Below are 17,368 nucleotides of genomic sequence, written 5' to 3' on the forward strand. Positions count from 1 at the left end.
CACACACACACACACACACACACACACACACATATATATCAGACTCTGGGGGTTAAGATAGGGACATTTGGGGCAGTAGTGATTATTCTGCCTACCACAGTGCTGAATGAATGAATGAATGAATGAATGGATAGATGACTCTATAATCTATTTCTTATTCTTCCCAGGTCTCCCTAACCCTAAGAAGTCATGCTAGCTTATGCTGATTGCTCTCCCTGGAATGCCTGCTCTTTCCCCCTCTTTCTTTTAGTTCTGACTTGGCCACCCTGTGGGATCTAACTCAAAAGTCACTCCTCCTCTCCTCTCCTCCTTTTCCTCACCTCCCTCCCAGCCATCCTATTACCCTCACTTATCTCCTGTTTGCTGAACTGGGTCTCCCGCACACATTTCACTTTAAAGAACATACTCTTGATTTGTTCTTTAAACTCGGTTTGCTCTACTTTTAGAGCTCCATGGCGGGATTTTCCTGCAGGGCAGGGACCCTGCCTTACACTTCTCCAACCCTTTCACCCTTCCCTGGAGCTTAGCACCAAGGAGGAGACTTTGTAGATGCTTAAAAATAATGACTCAGTCGCTCTCATAGCTCTGCCAGGAGTGACCTCCCCAAGTGTGAGGCCATGATGGCAGCCACTGCATTTGTGTTTCTTTCCCATGAACACTGTTCTACTGCAGCCTGATGTTAACTCAAGTGAATGTCAAAAGGCTGAGTATAAAATCATTTTGGTAAAACGTGCGTTGCTTCACTCTAAGCAGACATCAAATGTTATGATGCTATACTACCAGGAAAAGTACATTACATTTGGCACAGTTCCAGGATCCCAAAACACAAATGGCATTAACCATTTAGTGGCTGGGTCCTGGTAACGACATGTGGTCCTTCTCCCATCAAGACCTCCCAGCACACATCCCCTCTCACAAAACAAGCACACACATACATGTCCACATGCACACACACACGCACACACACACAACATTCCTCTAGATTTTCCCTGAAGAATGTTAAATAATCTTCAAGCCTGAGATTATCTGTGTAATTAGTTATCTTATAATCATAGGGCTGTTCAAATCTTTTTCTGATGAGAAGAAGATGATGATGATACTGATGATCATGGTGATGATGCCCTGATTGCTTTGGGCATTAAAACAAAATTTCAAAAAGTTAACATGCATTATGATTTACTCATTATCAGTAGACTTTGAAAAACATAGTTGGCTATTTTATACCCTGTGAAGATAATTTGCATATTCTAAAAGGTTATTAGCAAGAACATTGGACTTGGGATTAAGAGACAGGCTCTTTCGCCTCGCTTGAGTCACTGATTTGTAGTTATGTTGGGAATGTCCTTGTGTATCCCTGGTCTTCAGAAACCTCAGCTGAGAAATTAGGGTGGAGGGGTCTCAGCTGGGGTGATGACAGAATTCTGATTACTGTGACTAAACCGAATGTGTTCTGCTTTAGTTTTCCTTTGTTGTATGAAGCCAAAAGGTGGTCAGGCCAAAGCTGCTCCTTCATCCTTGGAATCTAACTTTTGTCTCTTGACTTCAAGGGGACTATTATACTTCCAGCCATTTTGTTTTCCACAAAGGAATAAGAAGAAAGTTTATGGGCAAAAACTCCCAAGAAACCAACAGGCTGTGCTCAGTGAATGTGCTTCCCCCCTCCCTTTTATTTTAATTGGGGAAAAAAACCTGTTTTCCTAAAGCCCCAACACATTTATTTCTGTTCATTCTCCTTGGACAGAGTTGGGTCTCATGACCATCACCTACTACAAGCCATTTTTAACCCCCAGCACATTGCACATTATATATATATATATATATATATATATATATATATATATATATGCAGTAGAATTCAGTTAGCCTAGAAGAAGGAATGAATGACTACCACATGGGCATTCAGCTGTGGCTGCACAGATAGCTTCGAAGTTGCCTGTGTCTTGGCCATTCTGGGAATTACACTTTAAAACCTATCATTACCCAATGCAGTCTTCTCGCAGCATTGGTCTCTAGTGTGTACACTGCTTTGTGCGAGTTTGTATTAGCAGGTTAACCTCATTAGCATGCTGGGAGGAGGCATGTTAATGCCAGCATCTGTTGGAAGGCAGGATAGGGTGGTCATGGGGAACCATCCAATCACTCTTCTCTATCCTTCTATTCTCTTATACCCTAGGGAAACAAACAAGATGACAGCAGCCATGTAACTAGGGGTAACAGAAAACTCCCTTCAGGCTGATACACTCTCCTTTTCTTCCTCTTCCTTAGAAGCCAGATCAAGAGGTGGGGGAGGGAGGTGGCCAACTTTTCAAAAGCATCCCTTAATTCTTGTTTTCTGCAGTAGAAATCTGTGACTTTGTTGGACCTCTCCATAACTCCTTCCAGTAACATCAGGCTGGATTTTATTTTTGGAAAGTGTTTTCCTCGATGGATGGTCTTGGTGAGAGCACCACCAGAGAGGTCATCAAAGAAGGCTAATAGAATGGTACCTCATGGAGACTGGAGCTTTAGCAGAATGACAAAATAATGGAACATCCTGAAGGCAAGGTTGCACCACCTGCTCTGGAACCCAGAAAGGCTCTGGCCCTGTCCTATAGCCACGTTTCTCCTTGTCCTTGCTAGAAATACCTTTTTTGATTCAGACAGAGACAGTTTCTCTTTCTAGCAACCTCAAAATCCTGACAGGTGTTATTCTTTTAAAGACATTCATTTATCCTACAGGTTATTTGCCAACAGCAAGGAGTCTGTGATGCTTCGAGATAAACATTCAGGCCAGATGTTTCTCCAGATTCTATGGCTAATCCATTGTATGACCTTGTACATGCCTCTTTGCCGCTCTAGGATTCTGTTTCAATGGTAAAATGATGGGTTGGTCCAGACAGGTAGTTTTAAACTATTCTCTGCAGTGCTTCAGGATTTCTCCCCAGAAACCCTCAGGGGTCTATGTGGGGCCCTTAGGAGCATCCTATTATCATGGGCTCTGGGTCCCCCCACACGACTTCAGTTAGAATTGCTTGATTCTCATCCAATTTATATATTGAACCTGAGTTTGTTTGTTTTTTTCTTACTGGTCCTCAGCTAAAAATAAATGTTTTAAAAGTGTTGGCCAGGGCCTCCCTGGTGGCACAATGGGTTAAGCCCAGCACAGTGAAGCTATCCACCTCTGCAGCACAAGTTGGATCCCCGGCTGGCCAGGGAGCTACCCACATGGTGAGGCAGACCTCTCCAGCCTCACCCACTGCTCCCCTCAGCAGTATCTTTCAGTCAGTCTGCCTGTTCTGCTCCCCACTCTGTCTCTGGTGAATCCTCTCACATACTGCCCCCCCAATACCTCTGGCCTATACCCCAGTTCTTGTATGCATAAATAAATAAATCTTTTTAAAAAATTAACAAAATAAAAATGTTGGACAATTTGATCTGTAAAGGGCTCTTCCAGCTCTGATGTGCTGTATTTCTAAGCAGGTGGAATATTTGGTAACATCTTTTCATTCATCAGCATAATTGGGAGCACAGGAATGGCTGCCAAAACACAATCTGTATCTAAATAAAATCTTCTGTGTGCAAAACAATGGCAAGGAAGGACATTCAGCAAAGAGCAGCCTGTGTAGAAGAATGAGTGACAAAGCACAGATTCCTGTTTTGCAATTCTGGCCATGGGACCTAGGAAAGAAGGCTGCCATGGCTTTGTCTTGTCTTTTTTATGGTAAAGCAAAAGACACAACAGTGTATGGAACTGAATCTGAACGCCATCTTTCAGTGGGTGTGGCCAGTGTTTTTAAAAACTTTCAATTAGTTATCATTAATATGCATAAATTGGAAAATGCATTTTGAAGCCCTGTTTCCTGGCTTCTTTAGAAAACTGGAAGAAGTGATAATGTTGGCCTTGCATTCCAGCAGGACAGCTGTCACCCACAGAGGAACAGCAACCAGCCCTTCTAATCTAGGAGCATCTGCTGCATTTTGTTCTAGGCCCAGGCTGGTTACTCCCCACTCCTGACTCTGAGGCCTACACTTGTACCTGCTCTTCTGTTTTCCCCTATTGCAGAAGAATAGTAAATGAAACAAAGTATGTCTTATCTCTCTGTCCTTATCCAAGGTGGAGGCAAAAAACAGAGTGAGAAAGTCATGCTTGTCTAGCAAAACAGGACAAAAATGGCATTTCTTCACAATAGGAACAATTATGCACCTCCCTTTCTTCCCCCACCCAGGGACATTTGGTGATGTCTGCAGACTTTTTAGATTGTAACAACTAGGAAGGGTGCCACTGGCATCTAGTAGGTAGTATGAGGGATATATTAAAGATTCTAAAATGCATAGTGCAGCTCCCACAATAAAGAATTATCCAACCCCAAATGTTGACAAGCTTTATGGGATTACTGTGAATTGAACATGCCTCCTAGACCTGATGATTAAGGAGCCAGAATAGGAAAATTAGGTTCCATTCTGACAGAGCAAAGGTGAAAATAATGATAAAAACTCCAACATGGGTGTGGCTCCCATGTTGTCACTGGCCTCAAGTTTGCTCTATAATCTTCATAAGTGCCTCAGAGGAAAGTGCCATTTCTCCAGCTTATGCCCAGGGTCTCTAAGTCCTCTTGTTTTAGGCTTCAGGCTTGTAAATGACAGGAAAGGGCCCAAGGCATAGATGTGGTAGTCTGCCCTGGGTCTGGTCCCTCCCCTACTACTCCCTTCCTCCCCCACCCCTGTCTCCATTTGATTTTATGAGTCAAACCACAGGCTTCCTGTTACCAGTATGATGCACTCCTAGTCCAAGTCCACTGCTGTCAACAGGCACAGAATTCAGATTGATAGTCACTCTACTGTGCTTCCCCTGCAATGGGATCAACCTTGCTGGAAAGGGGAAGAAACTCCAAGAATCAGATGGGAACTGAAGGACATTAAGAAGGGATGCGAGAAGCAAAGGTTGGGGGAGGTAACTTAGGTTCAACCAATTACTGTAAGTGCTTCTACTGAAAAGTTTCAACATGCCAGGCCCTGGACAGAGCAGGTGGTCAGGAGAGAGTCAAGGAGGGCAATCAAAAACCAAAGGTAAAAACACCTCATTACTCATTACTATTTAAACATTCATCTGTCCATACAACCACCATCCATCCACTCCCCATATTTCCATCCATCCATCCTTTCAGCATAAATTGATGGGACAGGATTCAGGCCTTGGGCAAGTTATGTGGCTCTAATCCTTCTGGAATCAAAATCAAGTTCTGAGACTTGCAGCTGTTAGATCTCAAGCAAGCTATTTTCTTCTTCTGAGTATTCTGATCTACATTAGTAGAGGGAAAGTTTTCCATCTTGCAGGAGGTGATGTGAAGATTTAATAAGGTCTCCTTACCACAGACCTGACTCAGTTCAGACCCTGATTCCATGCCTGTTTCTTTCATCCTACAGGTACCATACAGCTCACATATGACTCCTATAGCTCACAGAGGCAGGGACAGCTTCTGGGGTCACCTTCCAGCTTAATTCATGTCACAGAAGACTCTCACCTTCCACAGAACCAGTTCATCCCCATGAGGTTGGCAGGCCTTCTGTGGTGCAAAGCATAATGCGAGCAGCAGGATGCAGGAAGGCCCAATCAGCAGCAAGCAAGCCTGTGACACGTGAGGATATGCACAGCAGTCCTTATAAATTCCAACTTGGCTTCTTAACCCCTTAGGAGCATCAGGCAGAAGCAGATCCACAGCTGTTTGGGGATTGGGGGGTGGGAGTGAGCACCCTATCTCATCAGGCAGTTATTAAAGACCCGGGGTGCACACAGCAATAAACTGTTATTTCAGGCTCCCACTGCTGAAACCCCTGTGGCCCTCTAACAGATGGTCTTTAAGAAGGAGCTTGGCATGTGCAGATGTGTCTGTCTGGCCATGTGTGCCTACTCACCAAGCTTGTACCACATATCACGGATGGAGAAGCCAATTAGCCGTCTCATGTCCCCGTACCTAGAAGGAACAAACAACGCTGCTTTAGGCACCATCTCAGAGCAGCTTATGAAGCCCTCCCACGCCCTCCCCTTCAGGAGATCCAAACATGCAACCTACTTATTCAGGATTTTGTTGTATTTGGCATGCGAAAACTGCTCCAGCTGCAGAGAATCCTGAGTGATAAAAGCCACTGCCAGATGAAAATAGTTGTTCCACAGCTGTAAATGAAAGAGAGGAGAGCAGTCATGGAGAGGTCTGAAGTGGGAAGGCATATTAAATGCTGGGTAAGGTGAATAATTTATGAAGATGGCAGAAGACAGAGGCAGAACCAGTTTAATTCCATGCACTGCAATTTTCTAACTGGCACTGACTCTGAAATGAAATCCCAGCCAAAGCGAGGACAATGGCTAGATTTCTCCAGGCGCTGACCATGTCCCCTCTCTGACAACAGGATTTGGATGAGGAGTTGTTTAGGACTTTATTTTTTTTGTGTGCTTCATTTTGTTTTTTGAAAGACAAATAACTTGCCCCAGCTGGGTGCCCTGGTGAGCTGGTTCCTTTGCCCTAGAATTAGAGGGGATGTGGCTATTTCAAGGACTCTCAGCCTCTTTGAAAGTCTTCCCTAATTCACTCAATAGCTCAGAGGAACAGCCTGAAGTCCATTCTGTCTTAGAATATTTTGCTTTCTCCTTCCTCTTAGCTTAGTGGTTTCAAAGTGCTGTCTCTGGACAGCAGTGTCGGTATCACCTGAGAACCTGTCAGAAAAGCAAATTCTCTGGCCTAGACTTAGACCTACTTGATCAGACTGGGGATGGGACCCAGATTCTGTATGTTTGCAAGCACTGGGGTGATTGCAGTGCTTGCTGAAGTTCAAGAACCACTGAAGACTCAGTTTTTGCATAGATGGGTCATCATTTTCACATTTACTTGATCTGTTGGTATTAAATACACAGTACTGACACAGAACCCACTCTACTGGCCTGTGATAAAACAGAGCCAGAGAAAGGCTCAGCACATAAGGAGCCCTCCAGGAGCTACAACACAGTGCTTATGGTGCCGAGAGGCGAAAGATAACCAGAGATGGAAACCTAAACAAAGGCATTATTGAACCTCAGTGGACCCATCCACAAAAGGGGTAGAGAGCTGCAGAAAAGATGACATGAGATGTTTAGAGGGCATGGATCTCACTAAGAGTTCAAGAACACCTGTTAGCCTTATTACTGTTCTTTTTGGTACAACAATAAGGTACCAGTGATTTCTTTGGCACCAAAGCAAATGGCTCCTTGGGTGCTCATGGACAATTGTTACTAGATGTCAAGAGCTTGCAAAGTACAGATGGGGAACAACTTTGCTGGGCACAGTCCACACACACCCAGCCCCCTCAAAGCAGTGAATAGTAAGAGGAGGGGTAGCATTAACTAAATAAATCATCTGACATTTTATCCTTAACTCCCTGTATGGAGCATTGACTTTCTTGGGGCCCCTTCATTGCACCTTATTACTAACGTGGCTCTTTTGGACCCTGGGAGATAAAGTTTCCTTATCATTTACTCAAATATGTCTAGTGAAGATTTCAGACAATCAAAAGTAAGAGAGAGGCATTGTCCCTACCCCAAAGACTACTGTCACGTAGGCATGTGGCTCCCAGGTCAGAAAGTAGCAAACCAGCACTCTACATTTACCACAGGCCAGGCACTTTCCCTGCATTCCTCTTTTCAGCCCTCAAATCTTGATTGCTATTCTTGGTCCCATTTTATAGATGAGGAGACTGAGACTTGAAGGGATTATTTTGTGAAGTTACTCAGCTTAATACTGAGCTGGGATGTGAACTCAGGTTTTCTGATTGATGTTCAGGGCTCTTCCACATGCCACGGTCAGTCTTCGAGTATGCATTACCACATACAGGGCAGTAGCTCCCAACCACAGTCCCTGCCCTTGTGCAACTCATATTCTGTTGGGGAATACACTCATCCTTTTCTTGAAACTTTATCTCCCCAGGTCCAAAAGATCCACCTTAATACCTAGGTGACCGAGGGGGCCCCCCAGAAAGTCAACTCTCCTCACAGAGACAAGAAGGATCTTTTTAAAATAAGTCAGATCCTATCATTTCATTCTTCAAAGTGCTGTCAAGGCTTTTTATAACTTTTGGGATCAGACTCTAATCCCTTCACTTCTGTAGCAAACTCCCCTCTCCAAATATACCTGCCGGTAGGTCTCCAAGCCACTCAGATTGTCTTTCCTCATGAGGCCCAGTGCAGGCAGCTCCTGAAAATGTGCTTCTTGGGCCAAACCTCAACCATTTGAGAACCTCATACACATGTCCAATCAAGCCAAATATCCTGCTAGTCTCTATTCTACTTGACTTCATGCTTCAACATTTATTTTCTCTCACCTCATTTCTGATTTCCTTTTTAAAAATTGAGATATAATTCATATGTCATTATATCTAATAACAGTGTATAATTCAGTATTTTTCATATTTTATAAGATCATCACCACTGTCTAATTTTAGAACATTTTCATCACCCTCAAAAAGATACTCCCTATCCTGATAACCTGATAACCCTTAACCCTAATAACCACTCATTTACTCTCTGTCACTGTGGACTTTCTTATTCTGACACTTCACAGGAATGAAATCATATAACATGTGACCCTTCCTGTCTGGCTCCTTTTGCCTAGGATAATGTTTCAGGCTTCATCATGCCATGTATCAGGAATTCATTTCTTTTTATTGTTGAGTAGTATTCTATAACACATTTTGTTTATCCATTTATCCACTAACAGACATTTGAATTGTTGCCTTTTTTGGGCTATTATAAATACTACTACTTGAACTTCTACAACAAAGTTTTTATGTAGCCATGTGTTTTCAGTTCCTTTGAGTATATACTTAGGAATTGGATTTGATTTTCTTTTGATACCCTTTCTTGAAGATCTTCATGGACCATCTGATCCTAGGTTAGAGTGCCCTTCTTATTTTTTAGTGAATCAGATATAGTTCTCCTATGTATCCACACAGTCCTTGCTAGGTTCTGCCTAAGGTCAATGGCTCTGTGACATGCCCTAAGAGGTGAGTAGTGGCTACACCTAGATGCAGCTGGGCACTCATCATGCCTCTGCCCCAACCTTCCTTGACGCTTGTTCCTAAAGAATTGGGGCCAAATGCATTAACATGGCTTTTCAGGTCTCATTCAGTTTCCATTGTTTTCTTCCTCAATAAACTGCTTGTTCTGGGGTGCTATCCTACTCTGTGGCTGCTATGCTAAGTCTCTATATATACAGCAGAAGCATCTTGGCCTCTTCAGATTTGCTCACAGAGATTCCCACTCCTGTAGCATCTCAGTCCTGTTCTTCCATTAAAGTCCAGTTCAAGACCACTTCCTTCTTGAAACCTGCTCAACCCTTCCTAATTTAAATAGCACTTAGTGAGTGTAAGCACAGACTTGGGTCCACTGTTCTGCACCTGATCTTCTGCTCCCTCACTTCCTGAGACAGTTCATCTGCTCCCTCACTTCCTGAGACAGTTCATCAGTGGTTGAGAACGTAAGAATCAGCATCTTGCTGGCCAGGGTGTTTTATCACTTAGTTGCTGGGTTACTTGACCTATTTGGGCCTTACTTCCCTTACCTGTGAGGCTGACATGCAGCCTCTGCAGCATGGGTTTGAACCCGGCCAGCAGGGGAGATACCCACATGGCACAGCAGACCTCTCCTGTCTTGTCTGCTGCTCCCCTCAGCAGTGTATTTCAGTCAGTCTGCCTGTTCTGTTCCCACTCTGTTTCTGGTGAATCCTCTCACCTCCCGTACATCTGGCCTATACCCTGTTTCTTATATGTATATATAAATAAATCTTTAAAAAATGGCAAAAATAATTATAACTGCCATGAAGAACTATTGTTAAGTGCTAGATGATAAAACACAAAGGCATCCACCACAGGTTTGTTGGTGCCAAATACCCAGTGGAGTGGTGCTATGACTGGTGGCACTGTTTATAGAGAATTTGTATGTTCTGTTTTTTTTCTGATCATAAATTCCACATGTAACAAGCGTCCAGTCTTATTCTATTCCTAAAGACATGCTCAGCATAATGGTTTGAATACAGCTGAGCTCCAGAAAATATTTATCTATTCCCATATCCTTCAGTTGTTTCAAAAGGCCCCAGATTTTTCTTTCCTTTCTTCCCCAAGCTTCCTGGTGGCATTTTTACTAAGTGCCCAGTTTAGTTGACTCATAGAAATCACGTGAACATTAGGAAAACACACAGGTTCTTTTTCCCTGGGGAAAAGTTGGGGTGATTTCTCATTGGGAATTTAATATTTTGGAATCTTAGGACAATTGGGAGGTCAGAGCTAAAAAAAACCTTAATGATTACCTGGTCCAACTCCTGTATTTTATAGAGGTAAACAATGAGTTCCAGATTGATTAGGCAACCACTCAAAGTCAGAGGCTAGTGGGTATAATTAAGATTTAGTTACTTTTAAGTTAACTCTCAAAAAACTATAAATGTAACACACACACAGTGAAAATAAAGTTAAATGGTGGAAAAGATTAAATAATAAAAAGTTATTTTCTATCTTTCCTTGGACTTTAGTCTAATTCCCCAGAAGACAATGTGGTTAATGATTTTCTGGATATCCTTCCAGAATTTCTAAAGTATAAACAAATAAATGTGTAAACATCTTTTAAAAAACAATCTGCTATACTTTGCTTTTCTTCTTTCATCAATATATCTTGCAGATGTTTCTATATTAGCATATACAGATCCGCCTTATTCTCTTTTATTGTTGCAGGGTGTTCTGCTATAAGGATGCATTTTAATTTTAACCAATTCCCTATTTATAGACATTTAGCCTGACTCCAACTACTCTTTTCTCTAGCAGCAGTGCTGTAATCAACATTCTTGTTTATACCTCTTTATGCATGAGGAATTATAATGTAGTAGACATTCCTAGAGTTTGGAATTGTCAGGACACAGTGTCTGTGCCGATTTTGCTGCCGTTTGTTTGTTGTATGTGTTGTTTATTTTCATAGATACTGTAAAGTTGCCTTCCAGGATTCTAGTTCCAATTACCAACACTATTATCATAGGCGAGTTGCCTTGTTTCTCTGTCTCAGTTTTCTCATCTGGAAAATGAGGATAATAATATGTAACGGGGGGTAGTTATGTGGACTAAAGAGAAAGTGCTGCCTAGTAAACCGCTCAGCCTTACTATGTGAGTTAAACAAAGACTACTTCCTGGGAAGCCTTCCCAACTTGCCAGGACTAAAGTGGATCTGCTCATTATTCACTCATTACGCCTTGTTTACAGGGTTTTATGATATACCTCAAGCAGAACTAGCTTATTTTTTTGTCGCCTCTACCGGATAGAAGCATCAGGGAGATAAGACTCTCATCTTTGTATTCACTATAGTATATCCAGTGTTCAGTGTTGTGTCTAACACAGCATGTGCTCAGGAAATGTTTGTTGAATGAGTTCATTAAAGGAACCCAGCACTGCCAACTATATTCTCGTTAAATCTTCCCCAGAAACTATGAGATTCCTATTATTTGTCTCCTCGTTTTAGAAATCAGGAAATGAGGCCCAGAGAAATTAAATAAGTTGCCCTAGGTCACACAGCCACAAGAGGGCAAGGTGCCATTAGAACCCAAATTTCTCTCCAGAACTCATGTTCTGTACCTACTCTGCTCTTCTGCTAAAATCACTTTCTTTTTCTTTTGTTATTGGCTAAGATTCCCACTGGTTCAGCTGATAATTTACAGCCTTTACAGCAGGGAGATCAAGGATTTTTGATCCTACAGGATTCATTGTCAATGGACTTGAATTATGCTTTACCCAAATTCCAAATGAGAATAAAAGCCCCCTGTGCATGTGGTGTTGCTGCACAGGCAGAGTGTGCCCTCTCCTGAGGAGCAGAGACACAGCGGCCAAACCACTCTAGTGAAGCTGTTGATTCTGGGAGCAGAAAGTTCCAGCTATGGACTCAGCTTAGGAAGTCAGGCCAAAGGTTGTGTGGGGACCTTGAGCTGAGGCAGGAAGAGTTGAAGAGGCTGTCCCTACGTACATTACCATCTTCCTGCTCACTCTATGTCTGCTCCCTTTCTCACCCTTTCTGCCACAACTGGTTACATTTTCTATTACAAAGACCAAACCTACTTTCATTCTTTCACTAATGGCTGAGAATATTCTGGAAGCTTCTCATTTCACAGGCTTTCCAGAGTAGGTTCAAAATGACCCAAGGTGAACTAATGCCCAAAACTGATCCAGAAATGACTCAAAGCCAAGGTCGGAATTACCAAACAAGGAGCCCATCAGAGCTTCCCCAGGAGAGAACAATCTTAGCAGTCATCAGACAACTGTCTAAACAGACAGACAGAAACAATTTTCCAGGGGCCAAAGAGCACACCCTAAGTGTAACCAATGATTCCTGGGCCAACCAAGAGTTTTCAGCATGGAGAGTCTAATCCTCTGATAGTCACAGAGCACTCTATCTCTGTGCTGGCAAAAATTAGCAAGGGCAGAAGATAGCATTTCTGAGCTAAATAGAGCAATATCCTAGATTTAAAGGAACATTGTTTCTAAGAGACAGTTCAGAAGACTGGAAAGCGTGGGCTTTGTAGATAGGTCTGGGGTTAAATCCCAGCATCCCCACACTTAGCAGTTGGATGATTTTTAACAGAAAAGTCAACCACTTCTCTGAAGCTCAGTTCATTTACCACTAAAAATGGGTACATCCCAACCTAACAGGGTTATGATAAGGATCATAGCCCTAGTAGATGGCTAACAATGTTTAGTCACCTTCAAAAGCTTGGATGATAGAATATGCTTTTACAGCCTTTTGGGGGGACTCCATGATCTTTGAAGGCAAGGCTGCGTTCTGTTTTGCTTCTGTATTTCTTAAAATATACTAGCCTCGACCCATGAGAATTGTTATTAAACAAGCTGAGTTGAATTTAAAATCTTTCATGCAAATGTGGGAAGACCAATGTCCAGCATCCTGAACAGGGCTTGGGAATACAAATTATTTTAGCCCCAAGCAGAAAATGTCATTTTTGTAATTCTCAGGTCTTGTCACCTACAGAGTGGCTCCCACAGAGCTCCTCGCTTTCTGCCCTTTGAATCATAAAACCACAGTTCCGGAAAAGATATTAGGGATAATCTCATTGCATCTGCCCCTCCTTTGGACAACAGCTGCCAAGGCCAGCAGCGCTTTTTGATGGATGCTGTCCCTGCTGATATTAAATGCATAATTAATGAAACCATAAGAAGGAAACAAGGCATGTTCCAGGCAGGGTACAGAGAACAAATCCATTCTCATACAGGGTGAGGGGCAGGTGGGAGAGCAAAGATAAGGTTGAAAAATGATCTTGTTTTTGACTACTTTTCAATATGTATCTGTGAAAGTCTCCTTAGAAAAAAGAGACTTCTTTCATTTTATAAAGTTGACTACTTTTCTTTTTTACAAACTCTTGTGGATGTGATAGCCCTAGGCAATGTCACATTGACCAGAAAGGTGACTCCCTACTGCCCTATTTATGGAGGACTGACATTTGAGTTCCCAACCCCCACACATTTAGGGTCATCTTCCTCCTCATCAAAATGATAATTATAAAGAGCTAATATTTATTATCTAGCCACCATGTCCCTGGCATTGTTCCACATGCTTTACAGGAATTAATTAACTTAAACCTCACAACTATCCAGTGAAGAAGCTATCACTGACCTAATGTGATGTTGAGAAAAGTGAAGCACAGAGAAGTAAAGCAATTTGCCTAATATCACTCAGCTCATAAGCTCAGACTTTCTGAATGCACAACTCTATTTTTCTGGGCATCTCTCAGATGCAGACCTTTTTTCAGGAAGACAGGATAAAACCTAAAAGAATGAGCTAAGCTTTGGAAACAACCCAAATGCCCAAAAATAGATGACTGGATCAAGAAGATGTGGTACATATACACCATAGAATATTACTCAGCATTCAAAAAAATATAAACACATGCAATTTGCAGCAACATGGATGGCGCTGGAAGGGATCATGCTCAGCGAAATAAGCCAGAAAGAAAAAGAAAAATACCGGATGGTCTCACTCATAGCAGGAATCTAGAAAACTTAAATTAAGGGACCAGGAAAAAGAATAACTATAAGAAAGAAAATATCAAAATCAATAAACAAGTATGTACCAGAGACACACTATGGGGGGGGGGGGTAGGGAAAGGAGGGCTTAGGGTCAAAATAAGGGGGTTATAATTATATGGGGAATATAAAAAATAAAATTTAAATAAAATGTGGAAGAAAAAAAAAAACCTAAAAGAATGGCATGAAGGACTAGAGTGGAACTTCTCTTGGAACGTACTCCTTCTGCCTAGGGCCACCGAGGAGAGCCAGAATGTGGAAAGCAGGTCTGAGGCTGTATTGCCTATACCTGTGGAAAGAGATGAATAAACCGGCCAGCAGTTTTATGGCCCCACCTGCCTTGCCAATGGTCCTCAGTATGTCATTCCAAGCTGCTCCTCCATAACAGCAATGAACTTAGGAACCTCCCTGAACACACGTGTAACCAGAACATGTGAGTATCTGGATCACATGTGAAAGCGGTTCCTACACTTCTGATTCAGACTGCCAAAGTGACATGTTTTGTTCCCATGTCAAAGGTTTTTAGCTCTCTCCAGGACTCTGACAGCAGTGAGCTCCCTGCGATGTGGTCTGTGGGTATCAGTTTTGCCACCACTGAACTCCAGTCCCAACTCTTCTCTGACACACAGTGTGACTACCAGCTGAAAACATGACAGTAGAGCCTAACTTGCAGGGAAGAGATGCCCACAAACTGCTTCTTGTAAGATTTTCATATGTCAGATAATGGCAGTTGCTGTTCCTCTCATTGTCATTGTTGGAGTTCAGATGCCTGACTTGAATTAAGTGAGAGAATCTTGTTCAAAGATAATGTTCATCATATACTTATGGGCTGGTATTCTCCAGTTAGGTGTGTCTACCAGACCTCAGCCCAAGTCCCAACTCCCCAAGGAGACTTATTACGTGCCAGGCGTAGAGAACAGAGTCTGTGAATTCAAGGACTTTGTGTTCATAAAGTTTATGTTCTGTAGGAGTGTGAGTGTAGAGAGACAAATAATTTCAAGTAACATTTAGTGCTATGAAGAAACTGCAACAGGCTGAATGGCAATATCTAATGATCCGAGGCCATGGGGGGCCCCTCAGAGAAGTGTCAGTCAGGGGAGGCCTCTTGAAGGATGAAGAATTTGAAGGGAAATTGGTGGGCCCTTGCAAGTGAATTTGTCTTGGCATATTCCAGCTCAGAAGGAGCCCTGTGAGGTAGACAGGGTAGGTGCTGTGAACATTTTATAGATGATTCAATTGAGGCATGGGGCAGTTCGGGCTTTGCCTGAGGTTGCTCAGTGAAGACCAGATAGGATCTCAAGGCCCCAGATGAGTGAGTAGAAAATGCTATTGCCCCAGCTCACTGGCTACTTCCAAAGCTTGCACTGAAAGAGATCCTTGGGGTCTAGAACTTCCTTGGAGAAGGGATCCCCTTTGGAGGAGTTTTCCTTCACTTTTTTGACAAAAGTAACCATCTTAAAAGAATTGTTTCTTCTTGCCTGGGCCTGGGGTGCATGTTCTCTTCTCTTGGCTGCAGGGACATGCTTTGAGATCCACAAGTCTCACAGAGGCCCCTGGTCTTGCTTCTGGAGGAATCAGGAAATCACTGAGATGTACTAGTGAACTTTATTTCTAGGCTCCCATCAGTTGAAAAGTAAGAAATTATGATGTTTTTAAAAGGTAGCATCTACCCTGATAATGAATGAATGCAAGCCATCTCTTCAGCACAGGATACATTATACAGTCTTATTTGTAGATGCTGCACTGTTGATGATTATTTAATAAGGCCTGGTTGCAAACCCTGAGTACTCTCCAACCTGGCCACACTCTTCTGTGGAAGCTCCCACAGACACTGGTATAGCTTATGTGTGATTTGGGTGTGTGGGTGTGGGTAAAGGATCAATCGGTCCAAATGCCAGAGCAGTCCTGCCAGAGGAACTTAAGGGTGCATCTGGTGCCTCACACTCACCTGAAACTCAAAGTTCATGTGTTCCAGGAACTTCTGGTTCATGATTTCTGCAAACTTGTTGATAGCTCTCAGGAAGACCCTGGAAGAGGGGAGAAGGTCAATGATCACCAGAGCATACTTCCTCAGGCTTCCCTCCCCATGCTCCAGCTCTAAGTTCCCTCAGGGACATGCCCAAGACCCCAGGGAGGGGTCCACTGAACCAGATAACCAGATTAACACCTGCTCTCACTGTTGACCTAGGGTCATATTTGCCTTCTAAGAACTCCTGCTTAGTGTACTTCCTTAGGAAATTTGCATTGTCTGTTGTTTAAACTACTATAAAGTTAAGGCAGGAAATTCATGACATCCAGAAAGACAGAAAGAGAAATTTGCCATCACCCCAAATAAATAAACAAGGAACCACCAAATCCTGCTATCTAGAGAAAACCATCATTGACACTTAGACTAACATAATAACAAAGATCTCTCTAAACATGTATATATTTGTGTGCACACATATACACATATATAACACACACATATAACATGTGTGTATACACACACATATATTTTAAAGTTACCATTTTGATAAATGGGGTTAATGATAAATACTGTTTCACAGTCTGTCTTTTTTCTGCAACAATAAATTGTATGTTCCTTTCATGCCAATGAATGCAGATATACATCATCTCTTTTAATCACTGAAGAGTGTTACCTTGCATGGACATTATTACAGTTTATTTAATCAGTCTCTTATTGATGGACCTTTAAGTTGTTTTTCAGCTATTTCTGTTACAGTGCTTCAGTGATGGTTGTTCTTCAATGTGCATTTTGCATTCCCTATCTAGACCTCTTCTCCAATCTTCTTCTCAAAGCAGTAATACTGATCACATTTAGTTATGTATATTTAACAATTTGGCAACTTTTGCGACTTGCATTTCTTCTCAAATGTCTTCCAGTACATTTCTTCCTCTCCTTCCTCCTTGCTTCCCTGTAATTTTGCATCTCTTGCCCTTTCAACCTCAAGAGCGCCTTGCCTTTTGAGGTTTCAATCACGTAAATCACCTACCTTAATGTCTCCCCACTGCTCACAGGATAAATCCAAACTCTTTCTATTGGCCATCAGTGTCCTCCATCATTAATTTCTACTCTTATTTTCCAGACTCATTTCTCACTATTACCCTGTGGTTCTGGTTATTTTTTGAACACATAGCCATGTTCTTCTTTTATATAGATGCCCCTCTCCTTCTTATATCTTTAGGATTAGAGCTGCTATATCCCTGTGTCCCTCAAAAAAAAAAATGCAATTTCCTTTCCCATTAGTTATCAGTCTAGGTTGATTTATTTGTGTGACTCAATGATGTCTGTTTCCTC

The 17,368-nt window shown here is 42.3% G+C and overlaps 1 protein-coding gene across 1 annotated transcript in view; it reads right to left on the minus strand.

The window, feature by feature from the left end:
* The window catches only part of DOCK2 (dedicator of cytokinesis 2), a 395,355-nt gene that overhangs the window by 61,567 nt on the left and 316,420 nt on the right, over positions 1-17,368 (minus strand). The window contains exons 30-32 of the mRNA XM_054691629.1: positions 16,016-16,094; positions 6,051-6,151; positions 5,893-5,951 (exon numbers count right to left, since the gene is read on the minus strand). Of these exons, the coding sequence (XP_054547604.1) occupies positions 5,893-5,951; positions 6,051-6,151; positions 16,016-16,094 (239 nt within the window). The remainder of the gene's footprint in view (positions 1-5,892; positions 5,952-6,050; positions 6,152-16,015; positions 16,095-17,368) is intronic.

The sequence above is a fragment of the Talpa occidentalis genome, unplaced genomic scaffold (genome assembly GCF_014898055.3).
Source record: "Talpa occidentalis isolate TD23 unplaced genomic scaffold, MPIMG_talOcc4v2.1 talOcc4.9, whole genome shotgun sequence".
Lineage (NCBI taxonomy): Eukaryota > Metazoa > Chordata > Mammalia > Eulipotyphla > Talpidae > Talpa > Talpa occidentalis.